The sequence below is a fragment of the Ictidomys tridecemlineatus genome, chromosome 4 (assembly GCF_052094955.1).
Source record: "Ictidomys tridecemlineatus isolate mIctTri1 chromosome 4, mIctTri1.hap1, whole genome shotgun sequence".
In the NCBI taxonomy this organism is placed as follows: domain Eukaryota; kingdom Metazoa; phylum Chordata; class Mammalia; order Rodentia; family Sciuridae; genus Ictidomys; species Ictidomys tridecemlineatus.
In genome coordinates, this window is record NC_135480.1 from 66,613,834 (window position 1) to 66,630,477 (window position 16,644).

Consider the following 16,644-nt stretch of genomic DNA (forward strand, 5'->3'; position numbering starts at 1 on the left):
AGTGAGGAAGAGGGGCTGAGGTTGTGGCTCAGCGGTAGAGTGCTTGCCGAGCATGTGTGATGCACTGGGTTCCATCCTCAGCCCCACATAAAAATAAAATAAAGGTATTGTCTTCACCCACAATGAAAGGGTGACTCTGGCAGAGCTCAGAGTCCCTGTAAAGGTGCAGAGGCGTGAAAGGGCTGGGGACTGAGGGAGATGCTTATACAGGCTGTTAAATATATTCAATGTAACATTTATGTCATAGTGTGATGTATATACATGGATATATGTACAAAATGGTGTGAGTACATATGTACACATTAACAACATTTACCTTTTGGAGGTAGATATGGTGACTTTCTTTTCTTCTTACTTACTTCACTTGCTAACTGTTCTGTGATGAACATTTATTATTTGAGTGATAAAGTATAAAGGAAAAGAAAGCACAACTCCATGCAGCGTGAGCAATGGTTGTGGGAGGGTAGAGGATCGGGGAAACAGGCAAGCAGGGCTCATGAGGTGGGAGAGGCGAGCTGGGCCCACCTCTGCATCACACACTGTTAGGAAAACCACCCTGGCTGCTGGTCTCCTATCTCTCTTTCCCTGGGAAAACCCTGGAGACTCAAAGTAGGAAGTCCTGCTTTGCCCCTAATTGAGAAAATAAACACCAAGACAAGGGAGTGGTGGCCATGGTCCATGCAAAAATCAGAACCATTGATTAGCCACTGGCTTCTTTCTGCCATGTGCCACTCAATAAACACACTGGAAATAACGGAGACCTGATTAGCTGTCCTGGACAAGATGACAGACAATTATCCCACTCTATAACTGATGAGAGCAAAGGAGGCATGTAGGGAAAAGTCATGCACAATTTTAAATGAAGCCAACAGAAACAATATTAATTAAGAGAGGGATGGGGGCTGGTTGGGCCTCACCTCTGAGAAATGTGCTTTTGGAAAAATGACTCTACAGGAGTAAAGTGGCACAAATGGATGTTGATTTTCTTTCATTAGACCCCACAGCTCAATGTGCCAACACTGTAGTTGTGAATCAGGCAGAGTCAGAAGGGGACACCTTCCATATGTGGATCAATTTCACGTCCCGAAATGTGCTATGACTTTTGAGCTCTTCATATGTAATAAACAGAAGCTCAGAAAAATAAAATGTATGTTTCCCACTACTTTAAAGAAACAGGGCCGGGCACAATGGCATAGGCCATTTCTCCCGGTGACTGAGGCTAAGGCAAGAGGATCAAAAGTTTGAGGCCATGATGGGCTCTGTGGTGCATGCCTGCAATTCCAGTAGCTTGGGAGGCTGAGGCAGGAGGATCACAAATTCAAAGCCAGCCTCAGCAAAAACGAGGTGCTAAGCAACTCAGTGAGACTCTGTCTCTAAATAAAATACAAAATAGGGCTGGGGATGTGGCTCAGTGGTCAAGTGCCCCTGCATTCAATCCCTGGTATAATAATAATAATAATAATAATAATTATTATTATTATTATTATTATTATTATTTGAGGCCAGCTTCTGCAACTTAGTGAGATCCTGTCTCAAAATAAAAAAATAGAAAGGGCTGGAGAAGTAGCTCAATGGTAGAGTATTCCTTGGTTCAATCCCCAGTACTGCAAAAATAGATATATAGCTGGGCACAGTAGTGCACACCTATAATCCTAGTAGCTTGGGAGGCTGAGGCAGGAGGATCTCGAGTTCAAAGCTTTAGCAACTTAGCGAGGCCCCAGGCAACTCACTGAGACTCTAAATCTAAACGAAATACAAAAAACGGGATGTGTTGGGACTGGGGTTGTGGCTCAGTGGTAAAGCTCTTGCCTAGAATGTGTGAGACCCTGGGTTCGATCCTTAGCACCACATATGAATAAACAAATAAAGTAAAAAATCCATTGGCAATTAAAAAGTATTTAAAAGCCTAGGAGGGATGTGGTTCAGTGGGTAAGCACCCCTTGGGTTCAATCCTCAGTACTGGAAAAAAAAAAGATATGTAGATAGGGTAGAAGATGAAGTGGTACCACTGTGTCTCCCAGAATACTCTGCCTTCAGTGTAGAGAGCAGGAAAGGCCATGCCCTCCCCATAGTCAATAGTGCTCATCTCAGAGTAGTAGGGTGACAGGTAAATTGAATTCTCCTCTTTGTATCTTCCTGCATATTCTACAGGGAGCTGTATGGTTTTTATTATTATTAAAATGTTTCATTTGGGGGCTGTGGCTGTGGCTCAGTGGTAGCACACTTGCCTGGCATGTGTGAGGCACTGGGTTCGATTCTCAGCACTGCATATAAATAAAAAAAATAAAGGTCTATCAACAACTAAAAAAATAATTTTTAAAAATGTACTAAAAAAATGTTTCATTTTGGAAAAATAGTGGCTAAGTAGTGGCTAGAGAACTCAGACTGACTGATTGTCCCTGAGCTGAGGGGAGCATTCCAACATATGGTTGGAATAAAGAAGAAATCTGGGGTGTTGGGAACAGCACTGGACAGCGAGTCAGGAAACAGGGTTCAAATCTGAGTTGTGCATTACCTGCCCATGTGACCCTGAGCTAGGATCTGCTCTAATTCTTATTTTCCAAAACTCCTAAATGGGGGTCATCCTAGCAAGCCCCATCTCATGAAGGTGGAGGATTACATAATACCACACATTGAAAGCTCTTGCAACTAACACTGATCCTCAGGGGTCACTAGGGCTTTGGGTATAAAGGGGATAGGACAGCAGGAGAGGATGAGGGGAGGGGAACTGGGGTTTATTGAGCACCCACCCAGGACAGACAGGCCTGATGTTAGGCATAGGGTGATGAACTCATGTTAGAAACAGGAGAGGAGAGGACCCCAATCAAACCAAAACTGAGAGCCTGCTTTTGTCACAACTGTGGCTGCTTCCTTTGCACACATCGGCTCTGCCTACTTCTAAAGCTGCCCTACCCAGTCGGCATCATGACCATTTCAGAGAAGGGAGACAAGGGAGCGACGGTCCAGCCACTGGACCAAGGTCATCCCTTCCTTCCGGAAGCAGCAGGCTAGCAGCGGATCTCAGGTCTGACAGTTTCCAAAGCCCACAATCTTTCTGTCCCATATTCCACCGCCTTTTCTCTTGCAGTCTGAGAATCACATCCTAAGGCTGTGCACCTGACCCCAGCCTCTCTGATCAGGAAGGAGGCAGGGACACAGACCACCCCAACAGGCCACCCGAAGACCTCGGTCTCAGGTAGAATGGCCCCCAGCCGCCCAGGTCCCCAGCGGGCATCCCCGGCATGCACCTGGTCTCCAGTGGGATGTTGCTGTTGAGCAGCCAGTTGTCCTGGGCGTGGGCGGGCTCCTGGGCGCCGCCTGCAGGGGGCTCTCCAGAGAGGGAGTGGTCCGTGGGGGCAGGGCTGGGGTTGCTCCTCGGAGTGAAGTTGCCCCGATTCAGAGAGTTGATGGAGGCGGCGTGGTGCTGGTTGGGGGTGTGGGCATGGGAGAGCGGTGGCGGCGGAGTCCTGAGCCGAGGGTGGTTCTGCAGGCCTCCTGGGTGATCTGGAACACAAACATGGCCAGGTCAGAGGAGTAAGGAGCTAGCTGGACCCTGCCCCTCGGCTGGAGGAGCAGCCCCGGAGGGCTGAACAAGACCATGGGGAATGACTGAGACACTCTGGGTGTTAGCAATGATCTAGATTAAAGCATTCGATCAAGATTTAGTTGACCCATGTTTACTGAGCACCTACTATTCTAGGTATGTGTGTGAGGAAAGATGAACAGAATAAAAATTCTGGACCCAACCCATTGAGCTTAAATTCTAGCCGGGGGAAAAAACAGACAAGATTCAAAAGAAAACAAAAAACTAGCTGCCCATGTCAGCAACTTCACTGTGCTTCTCTCATACTTTTAGAGCTTTAATTTTTAAAATGTGGTTCTGGACCAGAAGCTTCCACATCACCAGTGGGTGTGATAATGTGTTTGAGATGAAAGTTCTGGGGTCCTCCTCCAGGCTTATTGAGCTTTGTGGTGAGGCCCAGTAATCTGATTTCACAAAGCCCCGAGGGTTGAGTTCATAAATATGAGAACACACAGAGTAAGGAAGGAAACTGTGGCCTGAGTATACACAGGCACTGCTGAAATCCTAGACCAAATGGCTTCAGAGAGAAGATGACTTTGGAGTCAAGTGAGCCCTACTGGTGTCTGGGTGGTTAAAAACTACTATTAACACTTACTGAACACATACTATGTTAACAGACACTCTTCTGAGCCCTCTACATGTAGTCATTCAGCTAATTTATCATACTGTAGAGCAGGTACTGTTTTTTCTTCCCATTTTACAGATGAGGAGATTGAAATCAATCTTTTATTTATTCCTTTCACTTATCCAGAGTAACAAGTTTTATCATCATAAATTTATAAATGAAAACCTTAGACTTGGAGCAGGTAGGTAAAGTGCCCAAGGGCATGTGGCTAAGTAGTTGCTATTGACAAATAAAGCAAATAAAATTCCGGGTGATCCCGTGAATGTGGCCAGTCTAGAGGTAAATGTTTACCATCCAGATAAGCTATGTATACAGACAGCTTAATCTTTCCATGCTGAATATATTATGGGGGTAAAGAAGTTAGGAAATTAGATTTCTAGTGTAGATTCTGCCATTTATTAAACACATAACCACAGACAAGCCTCTTAACCTCTTAGAGCCAAAGTTTTCTCGCCTGCAAAATGGGACAGATAGTTTATTACAAGGAATGACAGAGCTATGAGGAGATTAAATGACACAATCAGTGGGAAAGAAATATTTTTGAAGTTCACAGCTTACAAAGTACTCTGCTTTACTTGTTGCTCATGAACATTCTTTACTTTGCAAAGGAGACTAAGAGTCTGAGAGAGCAGGATTCAAACCACAGTGGGTGCCATATTCCAGGGGGTATGCTCTTTCTGGGATCAGGGACGGCTTTCTGAAGACTGCAAGTACAGCAGAACGCGAGGCCTCTCAGTGATATGGATTTAGTAGTGGAAGATGCATCACTCTCTGCTTTTTAGGTAACCCCGTCTTTCATACCAAGGAGTTATAAAGCAAATCTGGTGTGGAATTTGGGGTGGGGAGTTAGGAGAGAAAAAGAGAAAGAGACAGGCACCAGAGTGGGTCACTTCCCATGCAAGCTGCCACCTTCAGCATGGATCCTATATGGGCGATGGAGCCACTGGAATCTGATGCAGGCCTGTTGCTCAGCCTCACCTTTCCCCCGCCCCACTCCAGACTCACTTCCTCTCAGAAGCCAGGAGTCCACTGAGGCAGTTCAAGTGTTTGAAACCTCAACCTCTATGAGGAGAGTTGCCAGGATAGCCACAGGATGTGAATGGTACCCCCGGAAGATGGGCAGTGCTAAAGTCCTGGGCCAGAAGGGAGCTAGCAGGATGCCCCACCCCCACTCCCACCCAGAGAAACCTTGGGCCAGGGAGACCGCAAAAATGGACAAGGTCATTTGTTTAGTCTAGCTGTCCTCAGGCAGTACTTTAATGGAAACAGAGCCTGGGACAGAAGCCAGCAGCAGAAGTAACTGCCTGGGCTGACTGGCTGCCCCCACCCTAGCCCACCAGAGTAGAGGGAGCAGTGACTAATCCAGTATGACCAGTGGTGCTCAGGAAGCCAGCTGGGAGAGATAACCCAGTCCTTGCTCCTGCCCCCGCCCAGGAGTCAACCTCGAGGTGTGTCACTTGATATTAATAATGGCTGTGACGGAGGTGAGCCCCTACTCTGTATGTTTTCGCATTCTTAACTTTTCTGATGTGCACAACAACCTCTAGAGGATGGTGTTCACATCTTTCCCATTTTACAGGTGAGGTTGTTGAGGCTTACCACTAGTAAGTGGTCCTCATAAATCCAAAGACTAAATTCTGTCTTCTAAGCCTTGTGTAAAACACAGGCTGTCTTAGTCCATGGCTGAAGGCAGTAAGAATGCCCTTAGGGAAGAGAGTAGGGTCCGGGGTCTGACAAGCTGGTCTATGAGGCTACAGACTTGCTTTGTGACTTAGTAAGGACCTCAGGCTAGACCTTGATACTGTTCAGAAGCCCGCCAAGGCTGCTGATCTGCTGAAATTTCAAGTATAAGGTCACTGGTCACAGATCTAAAAACTCTAAAAGAAATCTCTCCTGTGGGGACAAGGAAAGTTCTGGTCCAAATCCTCTATTTTCTGAAGCTGAGTTCAATTGCCGCCTATCTATTGCCTCCCTGGGTCCCTCCCCAAGTTCTCTTCTCCTCAAACACCAGCTACAGCGGACCCACCCTCTCCCCACTGTCTCCTCGGGGATCATGTGCACTTTTGTCCCTGTTCTGCCTTCCTAATAGAGGTGAATACCCTGTGGCTCTGTGTGGGGCAACTGCAGGTCCTAGAACTGAGTGGATGGGCATGACAGGCTTCTTGAGTGGGCAGCTTATGTGAGTTCCCTGGGCAGTCTCTCCAGGAGGGTATTGTTCCTTTGGAGTATATTTGAATAGGGAAAAAGATAGGCTACCACCCTGGACCCTCCAGCCCTTGGGCCCACACAGACCCTTACTTACTTGCCTGGAGCCAGAGCTCCAGATGCTTGGCCGGGCCCTTCTCCTTCCCTCACCATTTCTGCTCTGAGAATCTTAAGAAAGGGGACCTTGCTGTTCCCAAGGGGAAAGCTCTGTATTGGGCAGCTCAGCAATGGAAACCTCACTTGCAAAACTCTTTCACAAGGAGCAAATGTCTCCCCTGGTCTGCACCCTCCTTTCTGCTCCTGTGGCCAGGAGGGAAGGCAGGGGAGAGAGGCTATGGAGGCACCTTCTTTGACCTCCTCTCCTTCCCATGCTCCTCTTCAGAAGGAATTAGAAAGAATTCATGCATTCTGCATTTACTCAGAGCCTGTTCTGGGCTGGGTCTTGTAAAACAGGGTGCCGGGAATGAAACAAGATATATATATATATATATATGTATGGCTTAAGAGACCTCTCTTCTGGTTTCCACTTACTGGCCAACAACTCACTTCCCCTCCTTAGTCTGTGGTTGGTGCATTTGTGGGAGGGGCCGTGTACTCTGCCTTCATCACCTCTGGATGATGAAGAGTCATGGCCTTTGCTCAAGTGCCAAGTGTACAGTGGAGTCCTGAGGGAGGGGCTCATACCCCCTTGTCTCCATATCTCCAGTGGCAGAACAGAGCTGGGCCTGGTGCATGGGAAACCCTCAGCATGTGGTGGGGAGAGCAGCAGGTGAGGGGCTTGGCCCTTGTGCCTGCTCAGGTTCCTGCTTCTCTCCTGCTGCCTGGGAGTAAGCGTCCATGCATTTATAAAGCTCTGCTGCAAGTTCCAATTTACACCCTCTTCTTTCAGGTGCAGATACCAACTGCGTCTCTCCAGCAAGCCCGATGTGACTCTTTTTACTGTTATTTGTGCATAGCGTTGTCAATAAAGATCTCTTGCTTATCTGAGTTTTGCAAGCACAGTTTTCTAGGGAGATTTTTTTCTTTTTTCTTCCTACACGTTCTCAGGGATATTTGCAGTTGCTAGTGGTTTCCAACACCTCAGACATTTCAAATTTTATATGCACACAAATTCAGAACACCAAAAGCTCCTCAATGCTTCTTCCTGAACAGAGATCATAGGGAGTCTCCTTCAGAGTTCTGGGCCCAAGTAGTAAATCACAAAAAGAGATTGGATCTTGGTGTTAGACATTCCTGAGTTCAAGTTTTGGTTATGCTACTTAGAAGCTTATAAACTGTGTGACCTTAATCAAGTCACTTAATATCTCTGGATTTTAGTTTTATAATCACTAAACAGAGATAATACCTACTTTACAGGATTATTATGAGTATTAAATGAGATAATGTATGTGAGGTAAGCAGCACAGTGCCTGGAGTATTTTTTTTTAAAAATTATTAACTATTAATCCATAGTCATGATAAAGGGATGTCGAATGAATAAATCATAAAGCACTAAATGTCTCCATGGTGACCACTCTTCAGCATTTATAACAGGGGCCCCAAAGCAAAATACATTGAGAAAGAAGGAGCAGGAAAATAGCTAACAACCGAGGTGTGATACTCTTTTATTACTGCTGAGTCACACTCTGGACAACCCACTGGCTCTTGGGAGCCTGGTCTCAGGAGGGCACCTGTGATTCAACATGCAGGTCAGAAGTTGATGAGCATGACCAGTCCTGATGCCCACAGCAAAATCAAACACATGGGGTCTCCAAGTCTTCAAAGATGAGGGCTCATTTATTCATATATAAGCATCTTGGAGCAAACCAGCCTGTCACCCAAATCATGCCTCTCTGTCCAGTTTCCAGGTGTGGCATAGTGGGAGGACCCTGAGGTTGTTCAGTTCATCAGCAACATTAAACAGCTTTCATTGTGTGCAGGGACTTATGAATTATCAGAGGAGAGAGTCCCATTCTTAACAAGTAGCCAGTGTTTGGGGGACAGTTGGTAAAGAAAGGCACAAGGGCAGAGCTTGGGGGTCTCAGAGATCTGGATTCAGCCTTAATTCTGTCTCTTATGGGAAAATTACTTAACTTCTCTGAGCCTCTAGTTACTCATCTATAAAATGTATTTATATTAGTAACTGCAATAAAAGAAGACAAAAGAAGACAGTCTGTTTTAGACAGATTTTTCATCACTGTGACCAAAAGACCTAACAAGAACAATTACAAGAGAAAAACTTTATATGGTGCTCAACAGTTTCAGAGGTCTCAGTCCCTAGATAGCCCCATTCCTCAGGGCTCAAGGTGAGGGCAGAACAACATGGCAGAAGGCTGTGGCACAGGAAAGCACCTGGGAACATGGCACCAGGAATGGGAGGCATTGACTCTTCTCTCCAGATATAAAATATATGCCACAAAGCACACCCCCACTGACTCACCCCCTCCAACCCCACCCTGCCTGCCTTCAGTAGTTACCACCCAGCTAATCCCTGTCAGGGGATTGATTCACTGATTGGGTTAAGGCTCTCATAACCCAATTATTTCATCTCCAAATTTCTTGCATTGTTTCACACATGAGCTTTTGGGGGATACCTGATATCTAAACCATATCTATCATAGACTGATACAGAGATTCAGAAATAAGGGCTGGGGTTGTGGCTCAGTGGTAGAATACTCATCTGGCAGGCTGGAGGCCCTAGGTTCAGTCCTCAAACACACACACACACACACACACACACACACACACACACACACAAACAAACACATCAGAAATAAAGCAAAAGCAAATATGGTCCTTGGCATGGCTTTGAAATGTTCATAGTGTAGTTAAGATAACACACATATACACCCTGCACAAAATGGTGATCAGGATGAAATTGTACATCACGGACATCGTCATTTATACCTGTTCACATGTGTAGGATACTCCATGCCAGACATTTTCTAAGTACTTATTTATTCATCCCTATCACAACTCTGTAAAGAAGGTACTATTGCCAGGCTTGGTGGCGCATGCCTATAATCCCAGTGACTCAGGAAGCTGAGACAGGAGGATCACAAGTTTGAGGCCAGTCTTAGCAATTTAGTGAGGCTTTAAACAACTTAATGAGACCCTGTCTCAAAATAAAAACTAGAAATGGCTGGGGATGTGGCTCAGTGGTTGAGTGCCCCTGTTACCAAAAAAATAAAGAAGGAAAGAAAGAAAAAAAGTGCTATCATTGGTCCTCATTTTGTATATGAGGACACTGAGGCACAGACAGGGGACATACTTTGCTTGAGATTACAAAGCCATGAGGTGATGGAGCCAGAATCTGAACTCTAGGCCCATGCTCGGAAGCACTCTGCTCATGCCCATCAGGAGAGGCGACACGGGCAGTGCTTGCATCCATACCTATCATATGAGCACCTCCCGGGTCATGCTCATTGGCTCACACTACAGCTATGGAGCTGGAGCACACTGTGGCACAGCTGACTCTCGGGGTCAGGGAAGGTTTCCTGAGAAGTGACACAGGGCGTTCCAGGCAGAGAATGACACATGTACAAGCATTCAGAAGCCTGAGAGAGCAGGACTGCTGGGGACACCTTTTTAAAATAGCATGGATGGCTATAAGGGACAGTTGCTGGGGTGAGGTGGAGGCACTAGGGGAAGGCCCAGGGGGTGGTTGCCTGGAGATGCCAGGCCAAGGAACTGGCCTTTATCTGGAGGGTAAGAGGGAGCGCCATTGTTGTGGTTTAGATGTGAGGAGTCCCCCACAAGCTCACATGTGAGATAATGCAAGAGAGTTTAGAGGTGAAATGATTCTATTATAACAGACTTAACATAATCAGTGAGTTGATCCCCTGGTAGAGTTTAACTGGGTGGAAATTATAGGCAGGTAAGATGTGGCCAGGGGAGGTGGGTCACTGGGGATGGGCCTTTGGGGTATATATTTTGTCCCTTGGGAGTGGACTCCCTCTCTGCTTCCTTGTACCACGACCCCAGCTACTTTCCTCTCCCACACACTTCCTCCATGATGCTCTGCCTCACATCAGGCCCCAAGGAATGGAGTCGGCTATCTATAGATTGAGACCTCTGAAACGGTGAGCCTCAAAATAAACTTTTTCTCCTCTAATTGTTCTTTTCAGGCATTTTTGGTCACAGCAGTGGAAAAACTGACTGAAACAGCTGTCGTCACATTAGCATCTGAGGGAGCTTCCTGGTGGCCCTGTGGAGGAGGAGGCAGGAAGGGCAAGCCCCGACAACCCCAGGTGTCTTACTGATAGAAGATTCCAGCGGAGTACCTCACCATTTTTTAAAATAAGATCATACACTCAAGGAAAAGTCATAATCTCTCAGAGCCCTGGCTCAGGCAAAGGACTCAGACATGCCAATAACCCTGCGATTTGAGGTCAGTGAGGTGGGCAGGCAGGGTGCCCACACCATGCCCTGCAAAATGGCTGACAGTGCCCAGAGTTCTCCTTGCCATGGAGTTAATGATGGCCCCAGTGTGCACTGCAGTCATTCATTGGGCCCTAAAGATTGTCAGATATGAAAGATGACGGTATTTAATTACCATAAGACACAAAAATGCTGCTGCCTGAGAATGCCAACAGAAAGAGTTATTTGGCTTCCATTAAAATACCATTGACTACCCCTGACTTGGGATGGTGATGTAGCGGTGCTGAGAGTTTAGCTGATGAACCCTGGCCCACGAGACCAATTTTGAGAGGCCAGAAAGCTCTTTATCACCACCATCGTCAGCCACAATCTGATGGCCTGACTTCTAATCTTGGTTCTGCCTTCTTCAAGCTGTATAATCTCCAACAATTTATTCAACCTCTCTGAGTTTTAGTTTCTTCGTCTGTCAAATGTGTGTGTGAACACTGTGTAAACTGTGGAGTCCCACGCAAGAGTTAGAGAGAATGATCACCTGAACCTGGAGTGGATACAAACAGTGAAAAAAAAGCAACCCTGGGCCTGAGCATATGGCTCAGGTTGGATTTTTCGTGGTGTGTTCTCTGCCCATTCATTTCTTCCCTGAACAAAATGCTTTCTGTTCACTTTCCCTGACGTCTTCCTAATGGCAAGTGTGCAGGGATTCTAAATGGTACTTGGCCTGGAACCCCAGATGCTTAACTGGAAGTTAGGAGGATACCCTTCCAGTTTTCTTACTGGGGGTTAAACAGAGCTCCTTGAGGTTGGAGTAGGGCTCAGGGTGTGGCTGTTTTTGCTTTCTTACTTACTTAGAACAGACTAAATAGACTATTTAAGTGCTTTGTAATTTAGAGATTGTAATGAGGGAACAGTGTATGCAAAAGCTTCATTGTTTGATGTGATGGTTCTCAAATAGGGGTGTGGGTGGGAGTGGAAGGGGGTGTTTTCCAGTTGTTAAAATGCCTGAGAAGTTCAACTGGCATTTGGTAGAAATGGTACCAGGAACCCTAAGTGTGTGGTGGGAGAGGTGAACGGTTACTGTCAGACTTCACTGGTGGCCTCCTCCACCCTTGTCCTGAGTTCCTGATCAGTCTCTGTTCTTCTCTAACTCCTTGGGACACCCTGGCTCTCTTGCCCTCTGTCTTTCAGATAGGTTTGGCTAAGTAAGAGCCTAGCAGTGTGCTGAAAAGTGGGAGAACTGAGAAACTGAGGTACCCTCTCCTGTGCCAGGCAGTAGTCACCTCCCTCAAGGCTACAAAGCTTAAAGATAATGGTTTGGGGAAGGGCGAGGACTGAAATGGAAGCTGAAGTAGAGTAGGGGTGAGGTGTATCAACAGAAGGGGAGAGGGCTGGGGTTGTGGCTCAGTGGCAGAGTACTTGCCTAGCATATGTGAGGCACTGGGTTTGATTCTCAGTACCATGTATCAATAAATAAAAAATAAAGGTCCATTGACAATTTAAAAATATTTTTAAAAAAAGAAGAAGGGGAGGGCCTCAGGTGTGTGGGGGGGCTGGCAGGAAGAAAGGCCCATGGCTGAAAGATAAAGGCCCCACATGGTGGAGGATGGCCCAGGGACATGGGTGCCTGCAGTGGGAATCTGGCAAGGGGCCACAGGATGAGATCGGGACTCCCTTTCAGCTTTAAGGTGTTCAGAGGGCTCACCCCAACTTCCAGTTTTGAAAGCCAAGAGTACTCACAAGAGTGAGCCCGGAGCCCCAGGCTTTGTTAAATACACAGCAATGAGTTCTCTGCTGGGTGGGTTCTTGGGACCGTATCCTGCTGCCTCCAAGTAGACAATTAGGGAAAGAGCAGAGTTTCAGAATCTCTCTCAGAGACAGCATAGTCAGTGTTGCTGTCTATTCCAGGGTCACGGCAATTCAGCCACAAACTAAACCAAGAGCATCAATGCCTATCCCTTCTAAGCATGGTACGTGCATGAATGCCTTGGAACTATCTTCCCACATACACTCAAACTTGATTCTTGTGTTTGTCCCCATTGGTGAAAATACGCTGTGTGGTCTTATTCAAGGCACTTAACTCATCTGAGTCCTAATTTCCTTGGTTGATAAACAGGAAAAAGAGGTAGAGGGAGTTCCCTCCAGTTTTAAAATCTAAGTCTTTGTCACTTTGGGCAGATGAACGTGTGTTACTGGTTAATGAACCTCTGCCTGCAGAAGATGTGCTGGGCAAGCTGTGTAGGGGACCGCGCTGGGCACCTGGGCACCAGACAAGCTGAGAGGTGGATGGGGAAAAAGAGGAACATGGGGATTCCTGCCACTTCCCCCACCCCACTTCCCTGCCTTCATTCCTTTGACGAACTTCACTCTCCGTAGGCCTTGAGCTTGATCCTGGAGACACAGAGAAGGGCTCGACAGCTCCTGCCTATAAAACCTGAACAGACTTGCTGGGAAAGGCCAGTGCAGCCAGGGGCCGGGGGATCTCTTCTGGGTACAAGCTCTCCCCCAACTTAAAGCCATGTCTACCTCAAGGCAGAACTTGTCCTGGGAAAGCTTTCTGTCTGTCAAATGAGTTTTCCTTCTTTCCACAGTCACCTTCTGACCCTTTTCAAAAGTGGTCTGACCCGTAAACAGTTAGGTCAAACCCCAAATCAATAAGGAACCCCAGTTGACAGCTAAGACAGGAGTGTGTGTGTGATGGGGGTGGAGTTCAGCTCAACAGGAGCCGTGGTGTGCTGAACAGGTAAGCTCATGGAAATGGACATAGGCTGCATTCACTGAGGTGAAGCACGGGGTACAGGGAGGTGATGGTCAGGGGGGTTGATGGTCATGCTAGGCAGATTAGCCGGGGCAGGTCCAGAGGAGGAACTTCTGCACTGTAGGTCAACTCATCAGAGAAAGCTGGCCCTCCTCTGAGTCAATCCTCTCCCTGAGGTTCTTGGATGGGGAAGGGCTTAGAGATAGCACTCCTGTGGGAGCAGGTAGAGGAGCCTGGAGAGGGAAGGGCTTAAAGTCCAGCTGAAACCTGCCAGATGCCTTAGGACAGCTCTTCAGTCTCCTGGCCACTGCCCACATGATGCACATGATAGAAGATTCCTAGCTCTGCCATCAACTTTCTCTGCGACTTTGGAAAGTATCCTCTTTTCTCTTGGCCCCAATTTAGCTATCTGAAAAACAGGGTCCCCCCATTTTTAGAGGCTCTCCTGCAGTTTCTTCCAGCCTTTCACAGTCTGATTCCTCACGGAGGTCTTTGGTCTTCTCAGGAAAGATCCTCCTGCTGTCTTCAAACAGCTACAGGGTGGAAGTCGGGGCAGATCTGCCCCATGGGGCTTTCAAAAGATGAATCGGGACCAGGTTTAGAAGTTACTTGGAGCCAACAGTGGTTCCGTTTAAGAAAACCTCTTCCCATCAAGCTCTAGGCACTGAATGGGCCGCCTCTCCAGGTATCCACCTGAAGCGGCCACCTTGACCTCTGCCTGGAACTCCAGACTCCAGCACTCTAACTCAAAGTACAGAGTTGACCTGCACGCCTCTCTGCACTCCCACCCCTGCTCTACCCCCCTGGTGTTTCTGCTCTCAATGCCACCAGCTGGGGGCAGAACCACCACCCCAGGCCTGGGGCTTTGCCATCGCCCCCACCCTCTTTTCCAGGTTCAACAGCTTAGCAATGACACCAGATCCTCTCCCTTTACCTTCCAGGTATCTGTTGAAGCCTCTCCTCCCCGACTGCCTCTATCTTCTTTCAGGTCCTCATCAGTGGACATGTAGCCAGGGCATAGACAACATTGGTGTCCCTGCCTGCAGGCTTACCCTGCTCCAGTGCACTGGCCATCCATCAGCCATAGTGAAAGTCCTCAAAGGAAACTGATCAACTCATTGCCTTGCCTTAAAGTCTTTTGGTGGCCCTTGCACTCCCACTGGGTAAGACCTCCCACCCCCTGGCTTAAGCCCCACAATTGCACAGCAGAGTCCATAGCTCTCTGCCTCCCTCTGTAAAAAGGTGTCAAGGTGAGGATGTGGGGAAGAGCTACACTCATACATTAGCTCCTTGTATTACCTTAGATAATTGACCTTGTAAACCTCCATGCCCTTGTAATGTCTTCCATGCCCTAACTGCATCTGCAGCAATTTGTGCATGTACACCAGGATCATATGCAATTTGTTGCTGCTGATCCTCATAAGGTCCCTTTCCTAACAACATATCTAGATTTCTCTGAGGATAACCAGCTGCTGCATTTTGCCTAGCTATCTCCTTGCAAAATTCCTCATTGGCAACCTTCCATAACAGGTATTGTCCTCCATTTAGCACAGCTTTACACATATTAGCCCAATCTGCTGGTGTCATGTTCAAGTTGGTAATGGATTCGACCATGCTTACAGTGAAGGGTGCTTGAGGACCATAGGTTGTTATAGCCTCTTTTAGCTGCTTCACTTTTTTGAAATTTAAAGCATGGTGAATTTGCTGCCCTCCTGCCTCAAATACAGGGCATGTTAATAATTGAGATCCTGTCTCAGGATCCCAACTATCAACTGTGGGCGTTGGGAGCCTCCCAGCATATGGAGGTGGCACTGTTGGTTGGACACTTACACCCTCTGGTGATAGAAAGGTGTTAGTAGCAGTCTCCTGTTGTAACTTTTCCCCTGATGGCTTTTTCTGCTCTAAGCTTTCTTCCTCTATCTGACTAGCTCGAGAGACCTTCTCTTTTACTTGAATCAATATGTCTTCTCCTTCCTCTACCTTTGTCTGAACTGAAGGCTTTGGACTAAGCAAACAAGATACCAACGCCCACAATGTCAATGTGCCAACTGGTAGAATTTCTGGGTTTTTCTTTTCTATTCTTTTTAAATCTTCACCATGATGGTTCCATTGTGATATATTCAACAACTCCTCCTTAAAAAGCCATGGGCTACATTTTTGTATCATATCAACGTATGCCCTGACTGTTCTTGATTTTACTGAGATGCCTCCTTCCTCTAACAATTTACTTAACACTCTTTTGGGTTGTTTTTTTACTAATTTCTGATCCCATATTTCTACTATAATACAACCCAACAAGATGATGCCAAACAAAACCGAGACAGAATGAAATAAAAATGGAACAACAAAAATTCATTATAGCCTTTCTATCCTCCTGACATGTCCATCCGTCCTTTCTCCCTATCTGTTCCTCAGACGCAAATAGTTTTTCCTCAGATGTGAGGGACAGGCAACTTAAAACAAAAGTGAAGCAAAACGAAAGAATAATCTTAAAATGGCTACCCATCCTCTCGCCCTGCCCTCAGGGGCGAGCAGTTTACTTATCACTTACCCTCAGTCGTTCCCTGTGCGGCCCACCAAATGCCACAGTCTGGCTGGGCACAATCAGGAGCCACTTGTCAAAAGAAACGAACTTTATTTTTAGAACCACACACACCAAACAAAACAGCTCCTCAGGAAAACCTTCAGAGCCCAACTGCCACCACCGGCTTCCCACAAGCCTCTCTACCTCCCCCACTCCTCCTGCTCTTGAGGCCCATTGGCTGGGTCGCGTGGGCGGAGCCAAAAAAAGTCCCCCAATGAGCAGCTCCGTAGTCTGAAAGGGCAGGCAAACAGCCCAATGAGCATCACCGCAAGGAGCCAATCACCTAGAAGTTGCTGGGGCCGCTGTGAGCCAATCATCAGCTGGCAGTCTGAAAGTTTGCTGGGGCCCCTTCGGTTGTGGCTCTCAACAACTGGGTAAGCCTCCCACCCCCTGGCTTAAGCCCCACAACTGCACAGCAGAATCCATAGCTCTCTGCCTCCCTCTGTAAAAAGGTGTCAAGGTGAGGATGTAGGGAAGAGCTACACTCATACATTGCTGGTGGGACTGCAAATTGGTGCAACCACTCTGGAAAGAAG

General features: G+C 47.1%; 1 protein-coding gene across 17 annotated transcripts in view; it reads right to left on the bottom strand.

Annotated features, from left to right (window-relative positions):
• The window catches only part of Tenm4 (teneurin transmembrane protein 4), a 2,824,428-nt gene that overhangs the window by 222,055 nt on the left and 2,585,729 nt on the right, over window positions 1-16,644 (bottom strand). For all 17 annotated transcript variants that reach the window (XM_078046757.1, XM_078046770.1, XM_078046771.1 and 14 more), the window contains one exon: window positions 3,249-3,504. In XM_078046757.1, coding sequence (XP_077902883.1) covers window positions 3,249-3,504 — 256 coding nt within the window. The remainder of the gene's footprint in view (window positions 1-3,248; window positions 3,505-16,644) is intronic.